The sequence below is a fragment of the Macrobrachium rosenbergii genome, chromosome 13 (assembly GCF_040412425.1).
Source record: "Macrobrachium rosenbergii isolate ZJJX-2024 chromosome 13, ASM4041242v1, whole genome shotgun sequence".
NCBI classification, from domain to species: domain Eukaryota; kingdom Metazoa; phylum Arthropoda; class Malacostraca; order Decapoda; family Palaemonidae; genus Macrobrachium; species Macrobrachium rosenbergii.
The window spans coordinates 20,790,760-20,812,917 of NC_089753.1; the positions used below are offsets into that span (position 1 = coordinate 20,790,760).

At 37.3% G+C, this 22,158-nt stretch overlaps 1 protein-coding gene and 1 long non-coding RNA gene across 9 annotated transcripts in view; one reads left to right on the plus strand and one right to left on the minus strand.

The window, feature by feature from the left end:
• LOC136844978 (uncharacterized) overlaps positions 1–22,158 on the plus strand; it is a 122,677-nt gene that overhangs the window by 63,827 nt on the left and 36,692 nt on the right. The window lies entirely within an intron of this gene.
• Positions 1–22,158, minus strand: part of LOC136844976 (longitudinals lacking protein, isoforms H/M/V-like) — a 188,928-nt gene that overhangs the window by 43,272 nt on the left and 123,498 nt on the right. Inside the window, exons 6-7 of one of the 8 annotated variants that reach the window (XM_067114461.1) lie at positions 11,503–11,803; positions 10,546–11,037 (exon numbers count right to left, since the gene is read on the minus strand). The exons of 6 other annotated variants lie outside the window; for them this stretch is intronic. In XM_067114461.1, the coding sequence (XP_066970562.1) occupies positions 11,006–11,037; positions 11,503–11,803 (333 nt within the window). In that variant the 3' untranslated portion in view covers positions 10,546–11,005. Of the gene's footprint in view, positions 1–9,956; positions 11,038–11,502; positions 11,804–22,158 lie in introns of those variants that run through there. One more of the 8 variants, XM_067114467.1, reaches the window with a different exon arrangement.

Here is a 22,158-nt window from a genome sequence, read left to right on the forward strand (position 1 = left end):
AGTTTGGGGACATGGGGATAGATGTAAGGAGTTAGTACGGAGATTTGTTAGGGACAGTGCCAGATGGAGTTAGAGAATTTGTGAACTTGGCGGAAGGGAGGAAAAGAAAGATGGACGAATGAAAGGTTGACTTGGGGAGAAATTTTGGAAATTGCAAGAGAAGATTATGAGCTTGACAGGGAGGTTACAAAGAGAGCAGAAGTGTAAGTGTGTAAGGGCTGAGGTAGATGAGAGAGAGTACCAGAGTTCGGAAGCTTTAGGATGCAGTGTTGAGGCCCAATGAGAATGGCTGATAGTGTCGATAGGAGTGGAGCAAGTAATGTAGGTGCCAGTGAGGATGAATGATGGGTTTGTAAGGGAACAACGGGTTGGACGGGTTAGGATAGTAGTGTACAAAGGGGGAAGGTCGGGTGAGTGGAAGTCGAGCCGAAGTGTTTTAGATGTGGAAAGGAAGGACATACAAAGAATGAGTGTAGGTGGGCTAGGAGCGTGTTTCTGGGTGTGGGGCAATCAGGACATTTGGTAAGGGAGTGTCGAAAGATAGGGGGGGGTTAAATGCTACAGGTGCGGACAAGGTCATATTCTTCAATAGTTGTAGGGCACCAAAGTGAAATATAATATGGCAACTGTGGTGGAATGGCATTATCTTTGCGAATGTGTTCCAAGAACCGAAGAGCGAAGTGTGTCGAATGTGGAATGGAAGGCATGTATCAAGTGTATGCTTGACGAAAGAGGGTGACTGTGACAGCGGTGGAAAACTGAGTGTGAAGGGGGTTCAAATGGGTGGATCCTCCAGGATGCAAGCTGATGCGATGTGATGCATATCGTGAGGGGTTGTTGCATGAGGGGGCTTTGCTGGAAAAGACTGACGAGTGCATGAAGCAATTTGTTTTGATAGGAGTATGGCAGAAACGTAAGAAAGGGAAGAACGGGTAAAACTGAATGGTCGGGTTGTGTGATAGTGTGAGTGCAAAGTGGAAATGAGTGATGGCGTGTAATAACGGATGAATGGGATGGTATGGATAGAACGATAGCATATCGCGGTTTGATATAACTGGAGTTGACTGAACGTGGGGTTGGTGAGCGGTTGGAGGACAGAGTGTAAGAGTAAGAGAGCGTAGCAGTGATAGGCAGTGATTGAAAGCATGAATGAATCGTTGCAAGAATTGGAAAAGGTCAATGAGCGAATGGGATGGGTTATTGAAGAATTGGGAGGTATTTGGGAATGAGTTAGAGGGTATAGATGAGATTGTGGATGAAATTGAGAGTGGTAATAGTGAAGAAGATAGCGTGAATCTGAGAGAGAATGGAGAGAAGATGTGAGTTTGAATGTTGCTAGAAGAGAGAAATGATTCTGAGAGAATGATTATTATTGCCCTTGAACGCGATCTAGAGGACTGCTAGTGAGCATCCCGTGGGTGTTGCGTAAGGATTTGAAAGGGTGTGAAAGGTGTTGGTTGGGAAATGCTAAAGGGGGAGAAAATAGAGGGATGAAGAAATTTGTTTTTATTTAGCATTTCCCAACGTTTTGAGAGAGAGAGAGAGAGAGAGAGAGAGTGAGAGAGAGAGAGAGAGAGAGAGAGGTGTGAAATGGTCACTCAGGAGTGGTTCTGGTTGTTGGAGTTGGTTTCATGGCTGTCTCTCTGTCTGTCAGTCTGTCAGAGTTTTTCGTTTTGGGAGGTCTTGTTGGCAGTTGGGGTCCACCTTGAAAGTGAACGGGAGTTCGTCTGTTTTTTTGGGACCACATTAATGGTTCATGTGTCTTCTTTTTTTTGTTGGTTCGTTGTTGGTGGAGGGTGGTTTGGTTTTTTGTTTCGTAGGTGTGTGCTGTGATTACATGCATTAATGGACCTTATCCATTTCCAGCAACCTAAGATCAGGGTCAGGGAGTGTTGTGTTGTTTGAGGGGTGTGAATACCACACAAGAAGTCAGATACTCCCTCTCCCATTCTTTCTCCACACAGATCATCATGTTCTTGGTGATGTATAAAAACTCCTGTACCCCTGTTGTCATTTAGTTGGTGGTCTTTGAGAACTTCCTCCGAAATTCAAGCATTCTCTAGGAAGGATCTTTTCCTTCTAGGATCAAATGGTTAGTCAAGATTTCAACGTCCAAGTCCCCTGAATAACTCAATGGTCTATCATTGATAATGGTTAAGAGCTCTATCATTAACTTGCAAGATAATTCATCATACCTGGAGCAGAGCTCGACCACCACCTTTTTCAGGCATGCCTTTAAAACCAATCATTCTCCAAGATGACTCCGAACCATGGTACTCTTGCCGGGATGAACTTCCATTGACACTCCACTTTTATTCAGATGTTCTTGTACTAGGATGTTTTCTGCCATCACCTTAAGATATTCCGAGCCGCAACAAAGCGTGGTGGCATTACTCAACATTAATGAAGGGAATCCTCTTCGTTTCAAACGAGTTCTAAAATATAGTGCTGAACGAAGACAGGACTGATTTTTCACTAGCTCACATGGGAACCTCTAGTCACTGGGCATGTAAATTAAGATAACATATTTTTTCTGGATTTTGATTTTTCCTTTATCCACAATGCTCAAGTGTAATCCACGCCTGTGATGGTAAACGTTGTTTTCGTTCACCTTAAATTCTGGTCAAGGTGGAAACAACATTTGCTCTATTAGGGTTTGCCAGAATGTCCTTTTAAAGCGACTTCAATCGATGGATTACGCTCTTGGTCAACTGTCTGTTGATCCAAAATTCTTGTCTCTAGCCTTTCTCTTTGGTGCGTTCACTCCCATATGAGCTTGCATATCATGATGTTCCTTTATTATTAGTTTTTGTAAAAACAACCTTTGGCAGTAAAACTGGAAACTTCCCTTCCTCTGTTAATGTTCCATGTTCCAGCCTACACTTGCATTTTATTATATCTCTGTCCAAATAGAGATTTAACTGGTTTTCATGAGAGAGTTGAACTTTGTTTTTATCCCCTTCTTAAGCTTTCATATTCTTCAGAGAAATATTCCTTTGTAGAGGACAATCGTCTTGATTTGCTTGTAGCTCCTCCGGGATAAACCCTTATTTTCCTATTATTAATTAATTTACAGATTTGTTAAAGATTATTTTTAAAATTCTATAAAATTACGACTACCCTGCTGAACCTTCCCAATTCAGCAGGTGAGTTTCTTCATTGATATAGTATGGACCCAAGAACTAACTTTCAACCTGCGTTTGTAATCTCAAACATGAAATGTTAGTGTGGTTTAATTAGGAGTCCCTCCCACCAAAAGAGTTTTTAGTAGCCTCTTTCCCGATGTTAGCCAATCACTGTCAGTTTTCACTAGAGGTAATATTATTGTCGGGATCCAGAGAGTTTATTTCACTCCACTCTAAAAGTAACACAGGCAAAGTATTCTTGAACACTAGCCAACCTAGGGCGATCTTTGCTGTCTGACCAGACAATTATCCTTCGCTCACCTTCCTAAAGGAGTGGATTATAAACACACACAGCCTCAACCCAACAATGTTATCAATTCCAATTTTTGGAATGGCATTCCTTCATGGCGTTATACTCTACCTTTATACTATTATTATATGAGAGGGATCTGCCATTTTGTCCTGTATGCCACAGCAACCGTTGATGTTTTATATCACAGAATATGTGAAGGGAGTCTGCTTTCCCCAGACTAGTGTTTCTAGGAAAAGAAATTGTTAGACTGTGTTCAGAAAAATAGAGTGAGTGAAATAAACTCTCTAATTCGGAGCCACTGGTGTTCCAAATCCTATGTACCTCAGAGTGAAAACCCCAGTGATTGGATAACACGGGGAAAGAGAATCAAAAGATCACCAACAACTCTTTTTGGTGGGAGGGATCCTCCTTGGTTAAAAATCACACCTGGCCAATATGATAGGGACATGGGTGGCAGATGTTATTAAAATGATTGAAAGATTTTGGTCCATACTATAGGGGCAATTCTTTTTGATCTCCTCTATCGAAAACCCAAGACCTGTTCCCTTCATAATAAGATTAAATACAGTTTATGGTATCCTGCTAGCCAGCAAGTGTTACATAATGCTTGTAATTTTTTTTCTGTTGTAGGGCTGCAAAAGACTAAATGACCATAAAGTGTATTTTTAACCGCCATTTGAAAAATTAACTGTTAGAAGCCAGCGTCTCTATAGTACTTTTTATGTAACAAGATTTGATCAGGAGAATAACCATTTAGTATTAAGATAGTGTACTGTACATTCATTTATGCAAAAGCTAAGTCAGGCAGCCAAATGCCCTAATTCAGCTCTTATATAAAAGATGAGAAAATGTATGTGATAACCACTTGATTAAGAAAAAGTAGGGAAATCAGAAAACCAAGAGGCAGAGAATTGCATAGTTTGGTACAGTAATAGAATGAAAGAAGCTATCACAAAAATTAACCATTGTTGCTAACAACCTCAGTTTGTCAAATGGTGGTTGAAATACACTTTTTTTAGAACAGTGTGCAGCATTTTTGCATAAAAAACTCGAATATATTTTGGAAAGGACTCAGGAAAAAATTAAGAGGTTATTCTGAGAAGCTTAAGGCATTGTTTTAACACAAGGGGTGGAAAGTTCCTTCATCAGACAAAATATTGTGTAGACGGAGGGAAGGGATGATTAACGGGAAAAGAAGTTGGGGCTACTTTTTTTATAATAGTACAGAATATGACAGGTTCTTCTTTATATATGCTCCAGATCATATTTTTTCATTGGTAAACAAAGTTTTCAGCTTTGTTTCTTTAAGCATAAAATTTATCTACTTATAATTTCTTCAAAAAGTTGTTCTCTTTCTTGTGCACAGCACTGTAACCCAACAATGTTACGATCAAGATAATTAAATCTTTGAGGATTTGGGAAGGGGGCAGTGTCTGCATCAGAACACTCGCCATTCACTGACTGGGCAAAAAAGCTTAGCAATTTTCTTTGATCGCTCTGTAAAATATTCTTTGTGCTACGTTAGTGAATTTGATGTTACTTTAAAGCTGAAGAGTTTATCTTTATTTTGATAATTTTAGAAATGTCAAAAAATAACAAACATCAATATCATGATTACAGCTAATTTTAATGAAAAAGGATTGTTAACTTACATTAAAAAATTCATTGTAAATCAAAGAAAAGATATATGAAATTTTTGCTTACACAGTGTAATAGAGTGATTTGCCTTTCCAATGATATGAAAGTAATTACTATTTTAGCCATGTATGATACCACAAAGTGAATTAAAAAACTGAAATAAACTTGAGTGGTAAGTATAATAATAGTTTGTCTCTTTTTAAAACAATTTGCCATAAATCATATAAACGTCTCCATGACAACAGCAAACATCCATACACACCATATTCAGATTTTATGCTCTTTTAAAATTTTTGACAAATTTAAAAAAAAAAAATTGTACATTGTTGACTATAGTTGTCATCAGAATCTCAAAGGGCTAATACCAGTCTTTGTAAGGTGTAAAAAGTAAGTAATATTTAAGGTAGGATTTCTCATGCCCTCTCCTTTTTTTCTATTAACACTCATTAAAACTAGAATAAGTATTTTTCTCATTTTATTCAAAATTATAGACAGTCTGTTGAAATGCTTAGAAACATTAAGATCAATATACAATACAGGAGATAATACAGTGTATAAGATACTAAAGAAGTGTTCTCAGGAAATTAAACTAAAATGTTTTTGGGGGGGGGGGGAAATAGTCTCTCACCATCTCTGCGAATTGACAGTCCAGTTACACCAATGGACTATAAACCACTTGGTGGTTCTGTCAGCCAGGTACATTCTAGGCAAAAGGAACGTAGTGGCAGACAAATTGAGTTGTCAGAGTCAAGTCTTGGGAACAGTGGTCATTGTACCAAGAAGTGATGGAAAGGCTGTTCTCCTTTAGGGAACACCGATGATGGATCTGTTCTCTACCCGTTTCAACAGGAAACTGGAAGTATTCTTCTCAGTAGTTCTGAACCCTTGGGCAGCGGCAGAAGACGCCCTTCAACATCCGTGGGACAACCTGGACATTTATGCCTTTCCACCCTTTTGCCTGATTCGTCAGGTGATCAACAAGTTAATGACTTCCCAGAACCTCAGGATGACTTTGGTAGCTCCCTTGTGGCTACACACCGAGTGGTAGCCCGACCTTCTAGCTCCGCTGACAGAAGCTCCATGAGAGATTCCTCCTTGGCACAATCTTCTTTGCCAGCCTCATGCTGAAAGATATCATCAGTCCATCAAGTCCCTATCTCTTCACGGTTGGAGACTATCCAGTATCTCGTGTGAGTGAGAGATGTCGCGATATCTTAGGAAATTGTCAACAGCTATGTACCAGGGTGAGTGGGCAGTCTAATGTGGTTGGTGTCATCAACGGGGTTTCTCTCCAGTCAGAACTTTTGTTCAGCAAGTGGCTGATTTCCTCATTTCCTACATAGGGAAAAGCTCCTTTCTGTGTCTGCCGTTATGGGCTACAGGGCTGCTTTAGGACTGGTTCTTTGTCTGAAAGGAGTGGATCTTTCTTCCTCATGGGAGATCTCTATGCTCTTACAAAGTTTTGAGCAATCTTGTCCCCCTAGGGAACTCCAGCCCCCTAACTAGGATTTGACACTCATTCTTAGCAGCCTTACTCGCACCCTGTATGAGCCTTTACGGGGTTCTTCAGATAGGGCTTTAACCCTCAAGACGGTATTTTTACTGGCCTTAGCATCCACCAAGAGAGTGGGGGAGCTTCATGGCCCCTCTTTTGGGGTGAAACACTCAAGGGGCTGGAGTTTAGTGTCTTTTGAATTTGTCTTTGAATTTGTGGCTAAGACTCAGAGTCCATCTGTTCCTGATGACAGATTTGAGTCCTTTGTAGATTTTGTTGGCGATGATCCTAGTGAAATGCTCTTATGTCCAGTTCAGGCACTACAGTACACTACTATCTGAAAAGAACTCGATACCTCAGACTTGGGTGTCAAAGGCTTTTTGTTAGTACTGGCCGAAACAAGAAGGAAGTGTCCAAGAATACCATCTCCTGACTACGGGAGGTTATCAGAAGTGCATATGCTTCTTCTTCTAGTGTAGTTGACAGCCCCTTATGACCTAGGGCTCATGATGTCAGGGGTCTCGGCCCTTCTGTTGCTTTTGGGAAGAATCTATTGGTTCAAAGAGTTTGAGGGCTGGTATGGGGAATCGTCAGACCACCTTTACCTCTTTTTACCTAAAGGACGTCACTCATAGGTCCTTGGGCATTTTTTCCTTGGGTCTGGTGGTGGCTGCTCAACAAGTTGTCTAACTAGCCAGTGCTCCTTGTGGGCATATTGTATCTAGTCTGGATGTTGGTGTGAAAGAGATTGTGATCGCAGTGAATGATCTTATTCCTTTCTCCTCTTCCTTTTCCGCTCCCAGCGAGCAGCAAAGAGAACAACCTTCGGCAATGGATCTGTCTAGTTACAGGTAAGGAATACATCTTTCTTTTTCTCTACTTTTCATACAATGAATTAATCTCAGAAGTAGAAATGATGCCATTCATCCCTCTGTAAGCAGAGTATTCTCGTCATAGATCAAGGTGGCTAACCAATTGTGGATTTTACAACAGATACAAATCCTCCCGTTCTTCATGGCACGTTGTGGAATCTTATTCCCATTGTGGCCAAAGCCCAGATGTCTGGCTACTAGGAAAACTTTTTCCCCTTAGTCAGAGGCTTTCAGCTCCTTCCTGTACTCCAGGAAGTGAGCCCAGGTGAGCCAGACCTACAGTCAGTCATTATTTACTTTTCCTCCTGCCAGTAAGTAAGTCTCCCAATGTTAAAGCCGAAGGTTTGTATTCGTTGGGGAACAAATCACAAATTTTTAATCAATTTGTATTTTTCCTAACAAAAACCTGAGGCCTTTACATTAATGGCCCACCTCAGCCGCCCCTCGATTCAGTTTTTACGGGGCTGGAAGAGCACTGGCTGCGTCACAAGGTTCTTGGGGGCAAGCGAGATGAGACTCCTCCCACTCATTGGCCCCATTGGATGAAGCTGTGTATTACTCCACCGTACCTTAATCATATTATGCAGAATTTTTTCATAACCGGTATTCCAGCTGCACAGGAGAATTTTCCCAATGTAAAGGCCTCTGGTTTGTATGTTAGGAAAAATACAGATTGATTAAAAATTTGTGATATTTTAAAACAAAACATTCTTTTGTAAAAAGTACATAACTAAATATAGTAATTAATCCATTATTCATAAACTAAATAATTAATCCATTTTTGATATTCAAATACATTTGATGGTCACACATTTTATGCCTTCATTTTCATCAGAACTTTATTTGGACAGTACAGTACAGTATTCCTGAAGCACACAAAATAACTTGCAGATAGTAGCAGATGGATTCTTCACAGTTTTATATCCTACCATTCCTTCAGATTCTCTTATTTTAAAGTACCTCTTCACTTTCGTAACTTGAATCCTAAATTTCTGTTAGAATGTCCAAAGAGCCTGCTTGAAGATTATGCAGTGTTAAAGGTGTAGTGTAAATGCCTTATTTTTGGGTTATATAATTTTTTTTTTTACTGTGGTCCTTGTAAATATTAGTGTTTAAACAGTATTTCCAAAATGCCAGTCAGAAGAAATGGACGATGGGATTATATAAGGATAACCATTAGGTAAAACATTCTGAGGTTGTGTTTGCCTTCATGCAATGTATATCAAGTATTACAGTACAAAACATATAGTTAATTAGAAATTAAAAAAAAACAGAAACACACTTGAGTAAAGTTAATCAGCTTTTCACAATTACCTTTGGGGCATTTAATCGTGTAGACGATGCCCATGAGAGAACAGATTCAAAGAGTAGGGAAATACATATTTTTTTTTTTACTGTATCAGAAACTTTTCAAATCCTTATAAAAGGTACCACTTCCATAATATAAAATGTCATCAGCAGTATATTTATCATGAGAACTAAAGTTCTGGAATCATACCAATGGCTTCATCAGGCTAAGATGGATGACCTTCCACTGAATTAATGAAGTCCTTGAAACTTTAATTCTGCCATATTCTGAGGTTTTTAATCCATACTTCAAAGCAACACTAGAAAAGCAAACGCACATTAGGAGTACAGTATATTGCTGTTTGCCATAAATAACAAGTTAGGTATCAGCAAGGAATAGAAATAGCCCACTAACAAATCGAATTGTAAAAACCCATTTTTTTTGCAAGATAAATGATTTATCAAGCCTTAACATTTCTTGTAAAAGATCTCTGGCATACTCTAGCCTTTCATCACCCAGTATTGTCCAACATAGCCTGAGCCACAATTGAAAAGATTAGACAAAATTGGGAAAAAGACTGTTGCTTTTCATTGGGATCTGTCAAAGCTTTGTACATGCATGATGTTGGATGAGTATTTATTCAACACTACAAATATCTGTTCTGACCAGCACATATCACATTTTCAACACAGATCACAAAAGACATAACAGACTTGGTGATGAATTTTTGTACTTAGTTGAGTGTTGTTGCTATTGTCCAAAATCAATCAAGAGCTTTAAATGAAGGAGACAGCGTAACTCTTCATTGAGGGTAGATTTGCCCCAAATGTTAATGAATGAAGGAGACAGTTTAACTCTTCACTGAGGATAGATTTACCCCAAATGTTAGAAGTCTCTTCATAATCTCCATTCTAGTCATCTCAGTACTTTTCAGAACACCACATACCTTTCGTTACCATATCACGCTGTTTCAATAGTAAAACAGACTTTTTCATAGATGTTTTCCATGGTGACCTTTGTTCTTGGGAATTCTCATTCAGTGGGGTATAATATGGACTCAGCATTGTAGAGTTAAAGTAGCGTTGGTGTTTACTAGATCTGGTATCAACATGAGAAAAAGAATGCCCCTCTCCCTGCTGTAAATAACTGAAGTCATGACAGTTTTATCTACAAAACACCTTATGGAATGTCCATCATCATTAAGGAGGAATGGAAGTAACTGCAGTCAATCCTAGAGTGATTTAATGTCAAAATTCAGCCTAAAATATTGCTTTTGCAGTATGTGCTGTAATTTTTTTTAATGAGGTCTTCACATCCACTCATCAGAAGGCAATCATCAGTGAAGTAACAACACTAGTATTAACATAGAAGAATAAAATTCAGTTGTAATCTGTAGAACCAAAAAAATATAAAAGAATACTGTAGTTCCAATAAAGCTTTTAACATCCACACTTCCAATGCAAGTTCTCTACTTGTCTTCTCTAAAAAAATGTAAGAACTGTGTTCATATTCACTTCATTATAAAGTAAATTTGATGAAAAAGGAACAAAACATAATAAATCCAAACTAAAATTATATCCTCTCTGAGACTTGAAAAATCACAAGGAAATTCTTAAGGTATAGAGATATTCTCAAATTCTGGATCATAATGTAAGAACTGCCACCTAACAGTTTATTGTTATTACCTAGCAGTAGTTGATTAGATCATATTTGAGTTTCAGTTCCTAAGTGGCCTGCTTGAACATTCTATAAGGAATTAAGGCATACATAAATACATTGTATTTTTACAATCTGATACTGCACCATTATCTAACTTTATTTTTTATAATTTTTTTTTTTACTTGACAATAAGTGACAACCTATCCAAATATCACTAATAGCCTTTGTCACACAACTTCTGCCTGCATTATTGTTTTACCTACTTTAAATTGATCTCTCTATCATTGCACTCAGCTTATGGCAGATGCTTAAGTTGTTCTACTGAAACAGAATGATGTGTATGGCCATTAATATCCATGCTTCATAATCATATGAGCCTTTAGATTTTGCTTTAGCCCAGCACGATACGGGCACAGTGGACAAAGAAAAGGTTTCTCTCCTGTATGAGTTTGCATATGCCTCTTCAAGTTGCTTTTCTGTGAAAATGCAGACGGACAATAGGAGCATGCAAAGGGCTTCTCTCCCGTATGGACCATCAGGTGGCGTTCCAACTTGGTCTTATTAATTGAAGTGAACTGACAATACGCGCAACTATGCACCTTCCAGTACGTTCCATCAGCTGCTGCTTTCTTGTAAGAACTCTGGATCTGTGAGGAGGAGGAGTTGTCAGTTGAGAGGATTGTAAGGCAATGACACTACATATGACACTATAGTTACAAGCCATTGTGGCAAGCTATCAGAAACCAAAAGCGAATTACACAGATTACAGAAACCTGGTCATTTATATTCATGCCAAATGATCTATATTATCTAGAAGGTCAGCCACAAATTAAAGTAACACCTGTTTAGCCTTAAATATATGACACCTAAGAAAAACATCCATAGAAAATCCCCACCATCAGTTACACAGATTTTCATAAAAATTAAAGATGATGAAGATATACTCTCATCCATTGGTGTTGTGAAGCATGTTCTTGTGTGTGCCCTACATTTTGAATGAACAAATAATTTAAATTCAGATCATATACATATGGCACACACTGTCATGTAACATGGTATGCATCACTTTCACATGAAGTACTTCACTCTCCTCTGAAGGAACATGAACATACTTGTCAACTGATATCCATGCTTGATGATCATGTGACTTGTTAGGTTCCTCTTTTGCCCTGCACGATAAGGACACATCGGACATGCGAAAGGCTTCTCTCCTGTGTGTGTTTGCATGTGCCTCTTCAAGTTACTTTTCTGTGTAAATGCGTAAGAGCAAAAGGAACATGCGTATGGCCTCTCTCCAGTGTGAACCAATATGTGACGTTCCAACTTAGTTTTATGATTTGAAGTAAACTGACAGTGCATACACTTGTGGATCTTCCTTCCATCAGCTGCTACTTCCTCGTAAGAATTCTCAATCTGTGAGAAAAAGAATGTAAAGCAATGATACTGCTCTTGGCTTTCTAGCTGTTATTTTTGGTCAAGCTTTGACGAGTCACAAATTACTGTAAAGGCACAACTCTTTCTAGTTAAACAATTTCAAGGTGTATTGTAGTGTCAGACCTATGAGATCTACATTCTGGTATGTAAGGGTGACTCCACCCTACATTACTGTAAAATGTCATAAACAAACAATGGCAGCATATCACACATCAAAAACAGGTTGAATACAAGTTAATATAATACTGTATCGGTAGTCCTAACGAGTGTTTCATACAATTATCCAGCTTTGGCCAAAGATTTGTTCTCCACTTAAAAGTCATTGACTGTCTTCAACCTGTTTGTGATACGAGTTGATTATGTGTTTATGGCATTTTTACTGTAGTGTAGATGTGCACTGATAATATACAACTTGTGTGTATATATCAATCAAGACGGAAAAAAAGTGATGCTTTTAAAACACTGTATTTAACCTGGGAGCCAAATCTTCAAACTACACTTCATTCAGGTTTTTCCCAACTTTTAAAATCCACTCCACTGATTTAAAACATTGCACTGTATAGAAAAAGTAATTTAGTCCTGTAGCACCAGTGTTCTGCTGACAATAATCAGATTAACTAATGCAACCTACTTACTACCTGTCACATAGTGATAAGGTTGTACATTCATGAAAAGACCTGGAATTGATGAAAAAGGAAGAGATACACCAGTGAAACTGACTGGAGTAGAAGTGTCTGAAATTTTATTTTTATAAAGAGTATTTTTATTTAAACTGAACTCAGGAAACTGATGAAATAAAACATCCAAGAGCTTAAAAACAATAATATGTAGTATTAGGCAATGAAGTAAAACTATTCTTTACTGCCTGTATTTATACAAATAAGGACATTGATAACTTGCGTTAAGTACACTGAGAACTTGAAATTAGTACAGGAACACTAAGGTTGTATATTTTGATGTGCCCTAACATTAACCTTGACAAACAAGCAAAGCCAAAAGCCAAGTGAATCTACAGATGTATAAGTAAAAGAAAAACATAATTTTATATTGAAATTTAACAGTGCACCCATCACCTTGAAGTACAGTACTGTACTACAAATCTGGAGGCATGCAGATATTCAACCCACAAACTTCTGCTCATGCCTGTAGTTATGAATGATTTAAGGGCACTAATTACAGTAATCCCTCAATTATCCGGGTTAATAGAATCAAGAGCCCGTCAGATAATGTCAAAACCAGACGATGGTGTGTAAAAATATCTAGGGGTGTGCAAGGGCAACTCCCTACCCTTCCTCACGTAACATTGTCAAAACTGTACAATTCCGTTCTGATGGTGTGATATAACCAAAAATTGCTGCTAACCGAAAATCGGCGATTATCGCACCTTTGCACTGAATTTCAGGGCTTATTGGTGCTGAAAAACATCGGTTTTCGGTGTCTCTGTTAGGTATGTATCAGCGCCAATACCCAATTATCGGCAGTGATAAGCTGAAATTGGCAATTTTCAGAGCTGAAAATTGCCAATTTTCATCGCTAGACAAGCGCCATAAAACCAGATCTCTGTTAATTGAGCCCGCCGTTAACGGGTGACTGCCTGTACTGTATAGTGGTAAACACTAAATACAGTATTCTTATAAACAACAACCATCACACTTTAAACTGAAAACTTTATGCAAAGAGCAGTTATCCACCTTATTTGCATATGTTTGTAACAAAATAAACTCATAAATACACTTAAAAAAAGCAACCTCCTTTTCTCTCGTACTCAACACTTAGTTTCTTAGGCTATACATTTTTCATTTGCAGCCATAAACACTAAATATGCTTATAAACAACAACCATCATACTTTAAAATGAAAACTTTAAGCCAAAAGTAATTGACTATCTTATTTTCCCGAACTGTATTTGTAACAAAGTGAACTCCATAAATACACGTAAAAAGAACTTTTTCTCTCATATGCGACACACAGTTCGGTAGGCTACACGTTTTTTATTTGCAGCCGTAAACACTACTTCAAACTGAAAACTTTATGCAAAAGGTGGTTATCTACCATATTTTCCCATAACTGTAACAAAATAAACTGCATAAATTACACTTTAAAACAAAAAAGGGAAACCCCTTCTTTTTCTCTTGTATGTGACAGGTAGTTTGGTAGGCTACACTTTTCCGTTTACTGTAAAATACATTGTATTGTTCACAAAAAAGTAAACAAAAATACACAAAAAAAGTAAACACCTTTTTCTTTTGTAGCACCACAATATGATAATTTGCACTATATAATCAAAACTATAAACAAAACATTTTACTCTCTCACTTACGTGTATGCACCAACTTTCTTGCTTAAGATGACTGGGCAGTGCTGACTGTACTCCTCCATTATATGTGACTGGGTCCAACGTTGCTCCATCCGCTCAATAATTTCCAATTTTTGTTTAAGGGTCAACACCTTCCTTGCTCTCTTAGGACGAGGTGGGGCCATACACACAATCAGCAGCATGACAACACAAGCATGACCCGCAATGCTGCAGGCACTTCTAAGAATGCAACGTGCTCCATAAGTAGGTTCGAATGCAGTCCACTCAAAAACAGTTAAAAAACGCGACTGATCAAGCACTTAGAGGAGAAAATGGTCTTTGTTACCGAGTGCACTGACGCTTTCCAGGTGTAGCCAATTAGCATATATGTTTATGATGCTATGTCTATCAGCCATTCACAATGAAAAAAACAACAGTGACGTAGTACATGTCCAACCATGGAACCTTCTATGATTCGCTCATCAACTGATGACATATCCATATCAGCCAATAACAAGCGATAACCAATGTGAAGTTTTATGACGTTTTAAGTGATGTCAAGCTTTTGAGACAATAGCAATTGTGAAAGCTAACTCTTTTCCTGTAACTATTTTGCTATGTATGTTTGTTTGTTTCCTAGCACATTGCTGTATCATGTGTTGCCCTTTTTTTTTTGTTCTGTTTGATTTACTGTACCTTATTTTATTACAAGTTTAGTTGACTCTAAGTATGATTATCACACATATAACAGTACACAAGAGTATTTTATTGCTTGATATTTCATCTAATCACCATATAAATATTTAAAAAGTGAATTTCATATATAGGCAAGACAACACCATACAAGCTGTAGCAAGTTCACCCACACAACGAAACGAGTGATAATGTACGTGGCGCTCCTCCCCCCACCCCCTTTTTTCGGTTTGATTTGCTGTACCATATTTCATTACAAGTTTAGTTGACTCTAAGTACTGTTGACCCTCAGTATTCACGGGATGTGTACCACTTCCCACGAATATCTAAACTCTGAGAGTACTTAAAACCCCTCTAATAATGCTTATAACTGCCTATTTTGATAGTTCAAAACACCAAAAAACCCTCTAAAAATGCTTATACCTGAATATTTTAATAGTTTTATCACAAAAAGTGCATTTAGTCATGAAAATGATATGAAAATACAGTAATTTGTGAGTATTTCTCTATGAAAAATACTGTGAATAGGCAAATTTTCCATGAATAATGTGTATACTGTATATGTTCCATAGAGTAATCCGTGACTCTGGAACCGCGAATAGTCGGGGATCCACTGTATGATTATCACACATATCATCATAACAGTACACAAGAGAGTATTTTATCGCTGTTGATATTTCATCTTAGCTGTCTCTCTCTCTCTCTCTCTCTCTCTCTCTCTCTCTCTCTCTCTCTCTCTCTCTCTCTCTCTCTCTCTCTCTCTCTCTCTCTCGTAGTCTATGCACACAATTACATTTATCTTTTGGTTTGAAAGTAAACGAATGAGAAAATACAGTAAAAATATAAATGAGAATACTGTAGCATAAAATATAAATGAAAAGTAATGGATGTGTGTGTTGCTGTGCTTAGGCTTCAATGTAAACATAATTCAGTTGTTCTCTCTCTCTCTCTCTCTCTCTCTCTCTCTCTCTCTCTCTCTCTCTCTCTCTCTCTCTCTCAGCCAACGCACACGATTGCATTTATGTTTTGGTTTGAAAAAAAAAAGTAATGAGAAAATACAGTAATACTCTTAATGAGAATACTATAGCATAAAATATAAATCAAAAAGTGAAGGAGTGTGTGTGTGTGTGTATGCTACTATACTTTGGCTTCTATGTAAACATACCTCAGTTATTGTTTCTCTCTCTTTCTATCTCTCTTTACCAATACCATATCTGAGTACTGTACATAACCTTTAATAAAATGTGAATTACTGTATTGTATTATAAATATAAAAATGCAAAACCAAACAAGCTCTATCAAGTTTGGTTTACCTATGCCTCTTCACCCATCCAACACTGCATCCCCAACCCCCTCCTAGCCAGAGAAACTGCTCCCCAGCCCCACCCACCTTCAAAATCAACCCCTTCTCAGGTTCCTCTACAAAGCCTTACTGCCCCCTCTCCAATGATGCCCAGCCATCCGACCCCCATCTTTTTTGATGCCTCCCCCATTCCCCAAAACCCACTCTCAGTCAGTCTGAGTGTAGGCAGTGTTACCAACATTTTCTTGAAGCTGTGCAGCATTGCCAACCATCATAGGATTTTTTTTTATTTATATATATCATAAATCTTTGGGGCCTTGGTCTGGGTCTCGTATAATGTTGATTGTGGAGTGGGAGAGGATTTTTTGTTCCAGCCTTTGAACCTTTACCTATGTTTGTGATTCTACCTTTGGAATTGTAATGGTACTTAACACTTTTGATACTCAGAAGAATGTACCTCGTGAACCAGTGAATCTCAGGCTTTTTGAGCCCATGCATATGCTGGTGGACCTGTGAACAGTTGATGGGTTACGTCTCTTCAGCATATCCACAGTGTTAGTGGAGTGACAGATGCTTAGAATTATTGCATTTCTTCCAAACTTTCCCAAAGAAGGGCTTTGTATTCAATTTTTTTTTAGGACTGCCAAAGAGTAAGTTAACTGTTATAGAAAATTTGTTTTAAAATTATACTCATGGGAGACTGGCCCAAGGTTAAAAGTATCATACAAGGCTAACAAAGGATGGACATTTTTGAATAGGAATTCCAGATGACCTATTGTTAATTGCTATTCTTGTTTGTCTATCACCTCATCTGCTTACCTTGACATTCCCCAGTCTTGAAATCAGCACAAGGAGCCTTCATTCATTCTCCCTCCCTCATCTCAAGTCTTGGTCACCAACAAACCTTGACACTCCTTCCCTTCTCTCATTGTCATTGGGGTTGATGGCTCTTGACAGTGATGAGTAATAGCCACTCAATGGGTTCTAAACTAAGTTTTGCCGATAAATGTAGAAAATTATGTGAGCAATGAATTTGCAATATGAAAAAATTACCACAAATAAGTTGTCAACAATGAAACCTTTAAAATACTGAAAAAACCAATCTCTTTTAATGTTTAGATGTTTCCAGGACACTAGATTGTCAACTCTGAACTGATTTATCTCGACATTAATCATCTTAAGATCACCAAATAAATATATTTACAAAGTTCCTTCAAATTATTGTGAACTGCTTTTGATAACTTGTTGATGTGGATGAAACAGTCTCCTCTCAACTATGTTGGTGCAGGTAAGATCAACCTATGATGGGTCACATCAGGATGTTTTATGAACAGACTCACTTCAGACAGCTTTAATGCTGCATCCACACGATTGAGCTTTGTTCGACGAACTTTGTCCGGTATGACGTCAGAAGCAGGCAAACTTCTGACTTTACCCGCTGTTTCTCCGCTTCTGACGTCACATTGGACAAAGTTCGTCGAACAAAGCTCGATCGTGTGGATGCAGCTTAATAAACTGAGGCAAGCTATCATTTTCTGTAAGTACATCAAATATGTCCATAAGTATAAAAGTACTACAGGACAGAACAAAAGGCACAGCATGGCTAGTTACATAGATTTTGTCCATATTGTTTAAGAAAATTTGTTGAAATAAAAGATCTGATGCTGAAATAGTATAAAAACTGCAGAGCACAATGCACTACAGTAAGAAATCTTAAGTGTCTATGAGACATAAACATCATTTTTCTGTTGTTGACCATTTTTGCAAAGGCTTAGAAAGCAAGAAAATTGGTGGATTAAAATTGTATGATTTTTCTCTGGTATATGTAGCAATTCTTATACCTAGAAATGTGCTAAATGGAACCAATTTCACTGGGTGACACAGGTCTTCCCCCAGAAATAGATTTTTCCTTTGTCAAAATCCCTTTTTTATTTAAATTGGACAAAACTGAAGATATATCACATTCATTTCAGATATTTTAAAGAAGCAAAAGATATGTTGAAACTAACTTAAGATTTTTCAGGAAACATAGATTCTTAACCTTGTCCACAAGAATGTGCTCCTTTAAGGGGACAGAAATATTTTATTCAGCACTGTACAGGTAGAATTGGTAAACCACTCACGCTTTATGAGATGGATAATTCAAAGGATATTGAGCATGTTTCTCATCATAATGTTAAGGGACAAATAAAACTGGTTACCGTGTTTTCCTGAATTTAATAATGGACTTAAATTCAAATTAAGAGTACAACATAAAAATAAATATACTGTAATTTTTTATAAATATAATTTTACATGCAAGTGTTATGCAGTGAATAAGTATGAGATTCACTGATCGGGATTGAGAAAGAGAGAGAAAGAGAGATGATGTTTTATAATTTAAAATGATGAGCCATGAGACCAAGTAAATTGAAGTGTAACCAAAACAAACCTCCAAGATGTGGGAAAGGAAGGAGGTGCTAGAGGAATCAAAGGTCAGCAAATTGACCTGATTTGTCCTTTGCCAAAAGTGGGAGTTAAGATTGAACCATTAAGAGTAAAGTAGACGTCCTCAAGGAGTGTTGGAGTTTTATTCAACATAGGTCCAGAGTTCATTCTGATCAATTTTTTAGCCAGAGTTATTTTGAAAACCAATTGGGTAGGATTTGTGTCACTCAACTCTCTTAACATCAAGAAATTTCTAAGTCCAGTGTGGCTGGCTGTAGAAATAGTTTAGTGTTAAGAATAAACTTATGAAAACCTGGTGTCTGCCATTCTTACCCTCTTGAAAAGTAGAAAGTATTAATAGACAATTTCAACCTAACTTACCGAGTCCCCTGCGTTACTATCAAGTGAAAGTCAACAGACAGAAACGGAGTCATTCATATGTGGTGCAACGCAATACAAAGAAAAGTGCACCGCATAACAAATAATTGGTGGCAGCGGTTACATAAATTATAACTGTTGCAGAACTGAAATAAGTAATAATATAGTGCAACGTGACTGAATAATTGTTACTATAGAGAATGTAAAATTCTAGTGCCAGCCTGAAACCACTAAAAAAACGTAAAATTCTAGAACAAGGAGTTGGGGGCAATGGGTTTTGGCCAATGGGATGAGAGAGGAGGCATCAGCCGACCTCTCACCCAATATGCCGTGATATATCCATTTTCTTCCAGCCCAGGTAATCAGTTTGAGGGGAGGCAAGAGGTGGGCAGTATACATTAAGACCATGGGTTTCTTTGGCTATGAAAAATACAAATTAATTAAATTTGTCATTTGTTCGTACACAGAACAAACCTGGGTCTTAACATAAGGATAGACTCACTTTTGGTGGGAGGAAAGTCTTGAATCGACTGGAGGTTCAGCACACCTGGTCTCATTTCCTTGTTAAGTAAAAGCAGAGGAAGGAGACATAAGCCTCTGACTTGTTAGATACTGTAAATAGTTTATCAAATTGTCAGACTACTGGGCTAATGCACAATGTGGAGAAACATTGTATAAGAGGAAGTTAAAGAGCTATATCTGTAAAGACAACAAACCTCCGTTAGCCACCAATTTGTTTGTTATCATTCCTTACGTCCAGACCGCAGGTTTGTTAACAATGAAAAATACCAATTACTTAATAGTTTGTCATATCATATGAATTGTTTTAGCTTCTAATTTCTATTTTAAGAAAAATCACTATTTAGGCTACAGTATTATCAAATATTGGTACTGTTCATATTAATATTAATAATGATAGCTTTCTGTTAATACAGCAACAGATAAGAAGCATCACATTTGAGGACAAAGTTTCCTACAGTTTTAAGATGAAGAAATCCCTGCCATAATTATTGCCAAATAATCTTAAATGTGAAGTTTAGAGTCCTTGATATACCTATGGATATAAGTGTTTACAAAACTATAAATGCAAGGAATATTTCACCAAAGTATGACTAGGAATGTGAAGGAACTATTTAATTAAAGTAGTTAATTTTTTTACATGAATGTGACTTGGTCTTTACATCATTGTTGAACATATATGGGTGTGCAGATAGCACAAGTTTTTCTGAACAGGCACAGTGCCTGAAATTCCTTTTCCTCATATGTGAAATGTTAGTTTATGATATTTCAATTTGTTTTTGCTGGGATGCAGAGTAACACTGACATGCTGAGAAGCACAAATAAAAATTGCATTACTGTTCCAAGAACATTGACACCTGTACAACTTCTCCCTTAACAATGCAATGTTACAGACCCTTTATAATCATACTTTTTATCCGTAGTAATATATGTATAACTCATTTCTGTATCTTTTCAGCTTTTCAGAATTTCTTAATGAAGTCTCCACCTAGTGAACTTTAATAAAGTCTCAGTCTACTACCTTAGTACATAAAGTATTTTAATATGATGTAATTAACATTATTATTATTATTATTATTATTATTATTATTCAACATTTACACACATTTAAAAGGAAGTAGCCTAAATGGGTATTAAATAAGTTTCAAAGGAGTAAAATAGGCATATATGGAAAAGATGACAATAGATTGAAGAAAAGGCAAGTGAATGAAGATAAATAAAGAAATAATACATGAATATCATGTATAATGTAAGGTGTCAGAGAGCTAATAACTACAGCTACCACAAACTTCCAGGCATCAACATTCCAAATGCTGCCAGAAAAACTTCCACTGGCCAACCAGATAAAATATCTTTAGTACTTGACATTGTGGCACCCGAGCAAAATTGACACAGATGCCCTAGCATAACCAACTGAACAATCCCTAACAACAACTCTATAATGAAATAATGCGTATTGAATATAGCTACTCCGAGTGATCTTCCAACAGTGGTTTGAATCATGATGCACCATTTTTGGAAGGAAACCACCACTGGGAGATCAAGATCTTGGAAGGCAGCTGACAACCTGACAGAAAAAATTATCCTGGTAATCGTAGATTGAAAGCTGTAAAGCTCATGTTATTAATACCATTATTTCTGTAGATGTGGGACTCCTCAAGAAGAACTATATGGTTTTAGCTGTCTGACAACATTGGATACTTTTTCAAGTGCTGTGAAAAAGGTTATGAAATTATATAACTAATTCAGTCTTGGTTTTACTGTGGCTAATCAATTTAGTCCTAGTTTTACGAAAGTATAATCTTGTACCCACTGACTATGCTACTGACTGATTGGTTAAAATCGGTCAAGGCCACAGCCCACAAGTCACTGCATCTCACAGTGGGATGAGCAATTAGCAAAAAGAAGAAAGCTCCAAGAAGACCACTTATGGAGCAACATTCATGATGGGGTTTAAATTCCCTAACATTATAAGACTTCAAAATATAAAAAAACAAAGATTTTTACATTACACTATTACTAATACTAAAGGTTCACACTATTACTAATACTAAAGGTTCTTGATTGCCCAACCTCTTACACCTGATCTTTTCTCCAGTTTGCAGCTTTTCTTTGAGAAAAGATCTTCAAGCAAGCCCCTTGAGTGTTCTAAAATACAAGTCATTACTATACAATATACTGTATAAGTTTTTTACATAATGAAATTTAGGTTCTTTTTAAAGGGAAGCCTATCATTTTTATGAAATTGCGAAATATAGGACAAAGCTGAATCCAGTGACAAAAACATATAATTAAGAACAGATCCTCTTATCTTCAAATTGGAACTAAACCTGCAAAAAAGGCTCAAGACTATTGGTTGCTGCAAAAAAATTTTCCAATTTTTCTGAATGGACTTGCAGTTGCATTGTTTGGCTTTTATGCCTAAATTTCTCTAATCCATTCTAGTTTATCTATGGACTGATGATGCCAGAGTATGAACTTGTGGCAAATTATAATATGTACGTAAACACTACTACATTCTTGACAAAAGTCCTGAACTGCTACATTAAAAGTGCTTTTCACAACATCTGATAATAAACTACAGCCTCTCCCATGCTGTGCTTCTATTCATATGCTTCACAAAAACAGTCTTATACAGTAAATTAAAAATTGAGTAAAATATCTTTATATCTGCATGGATCTGAGAGAGAATGAGGATTATGACACAAGGTCTCTCTCT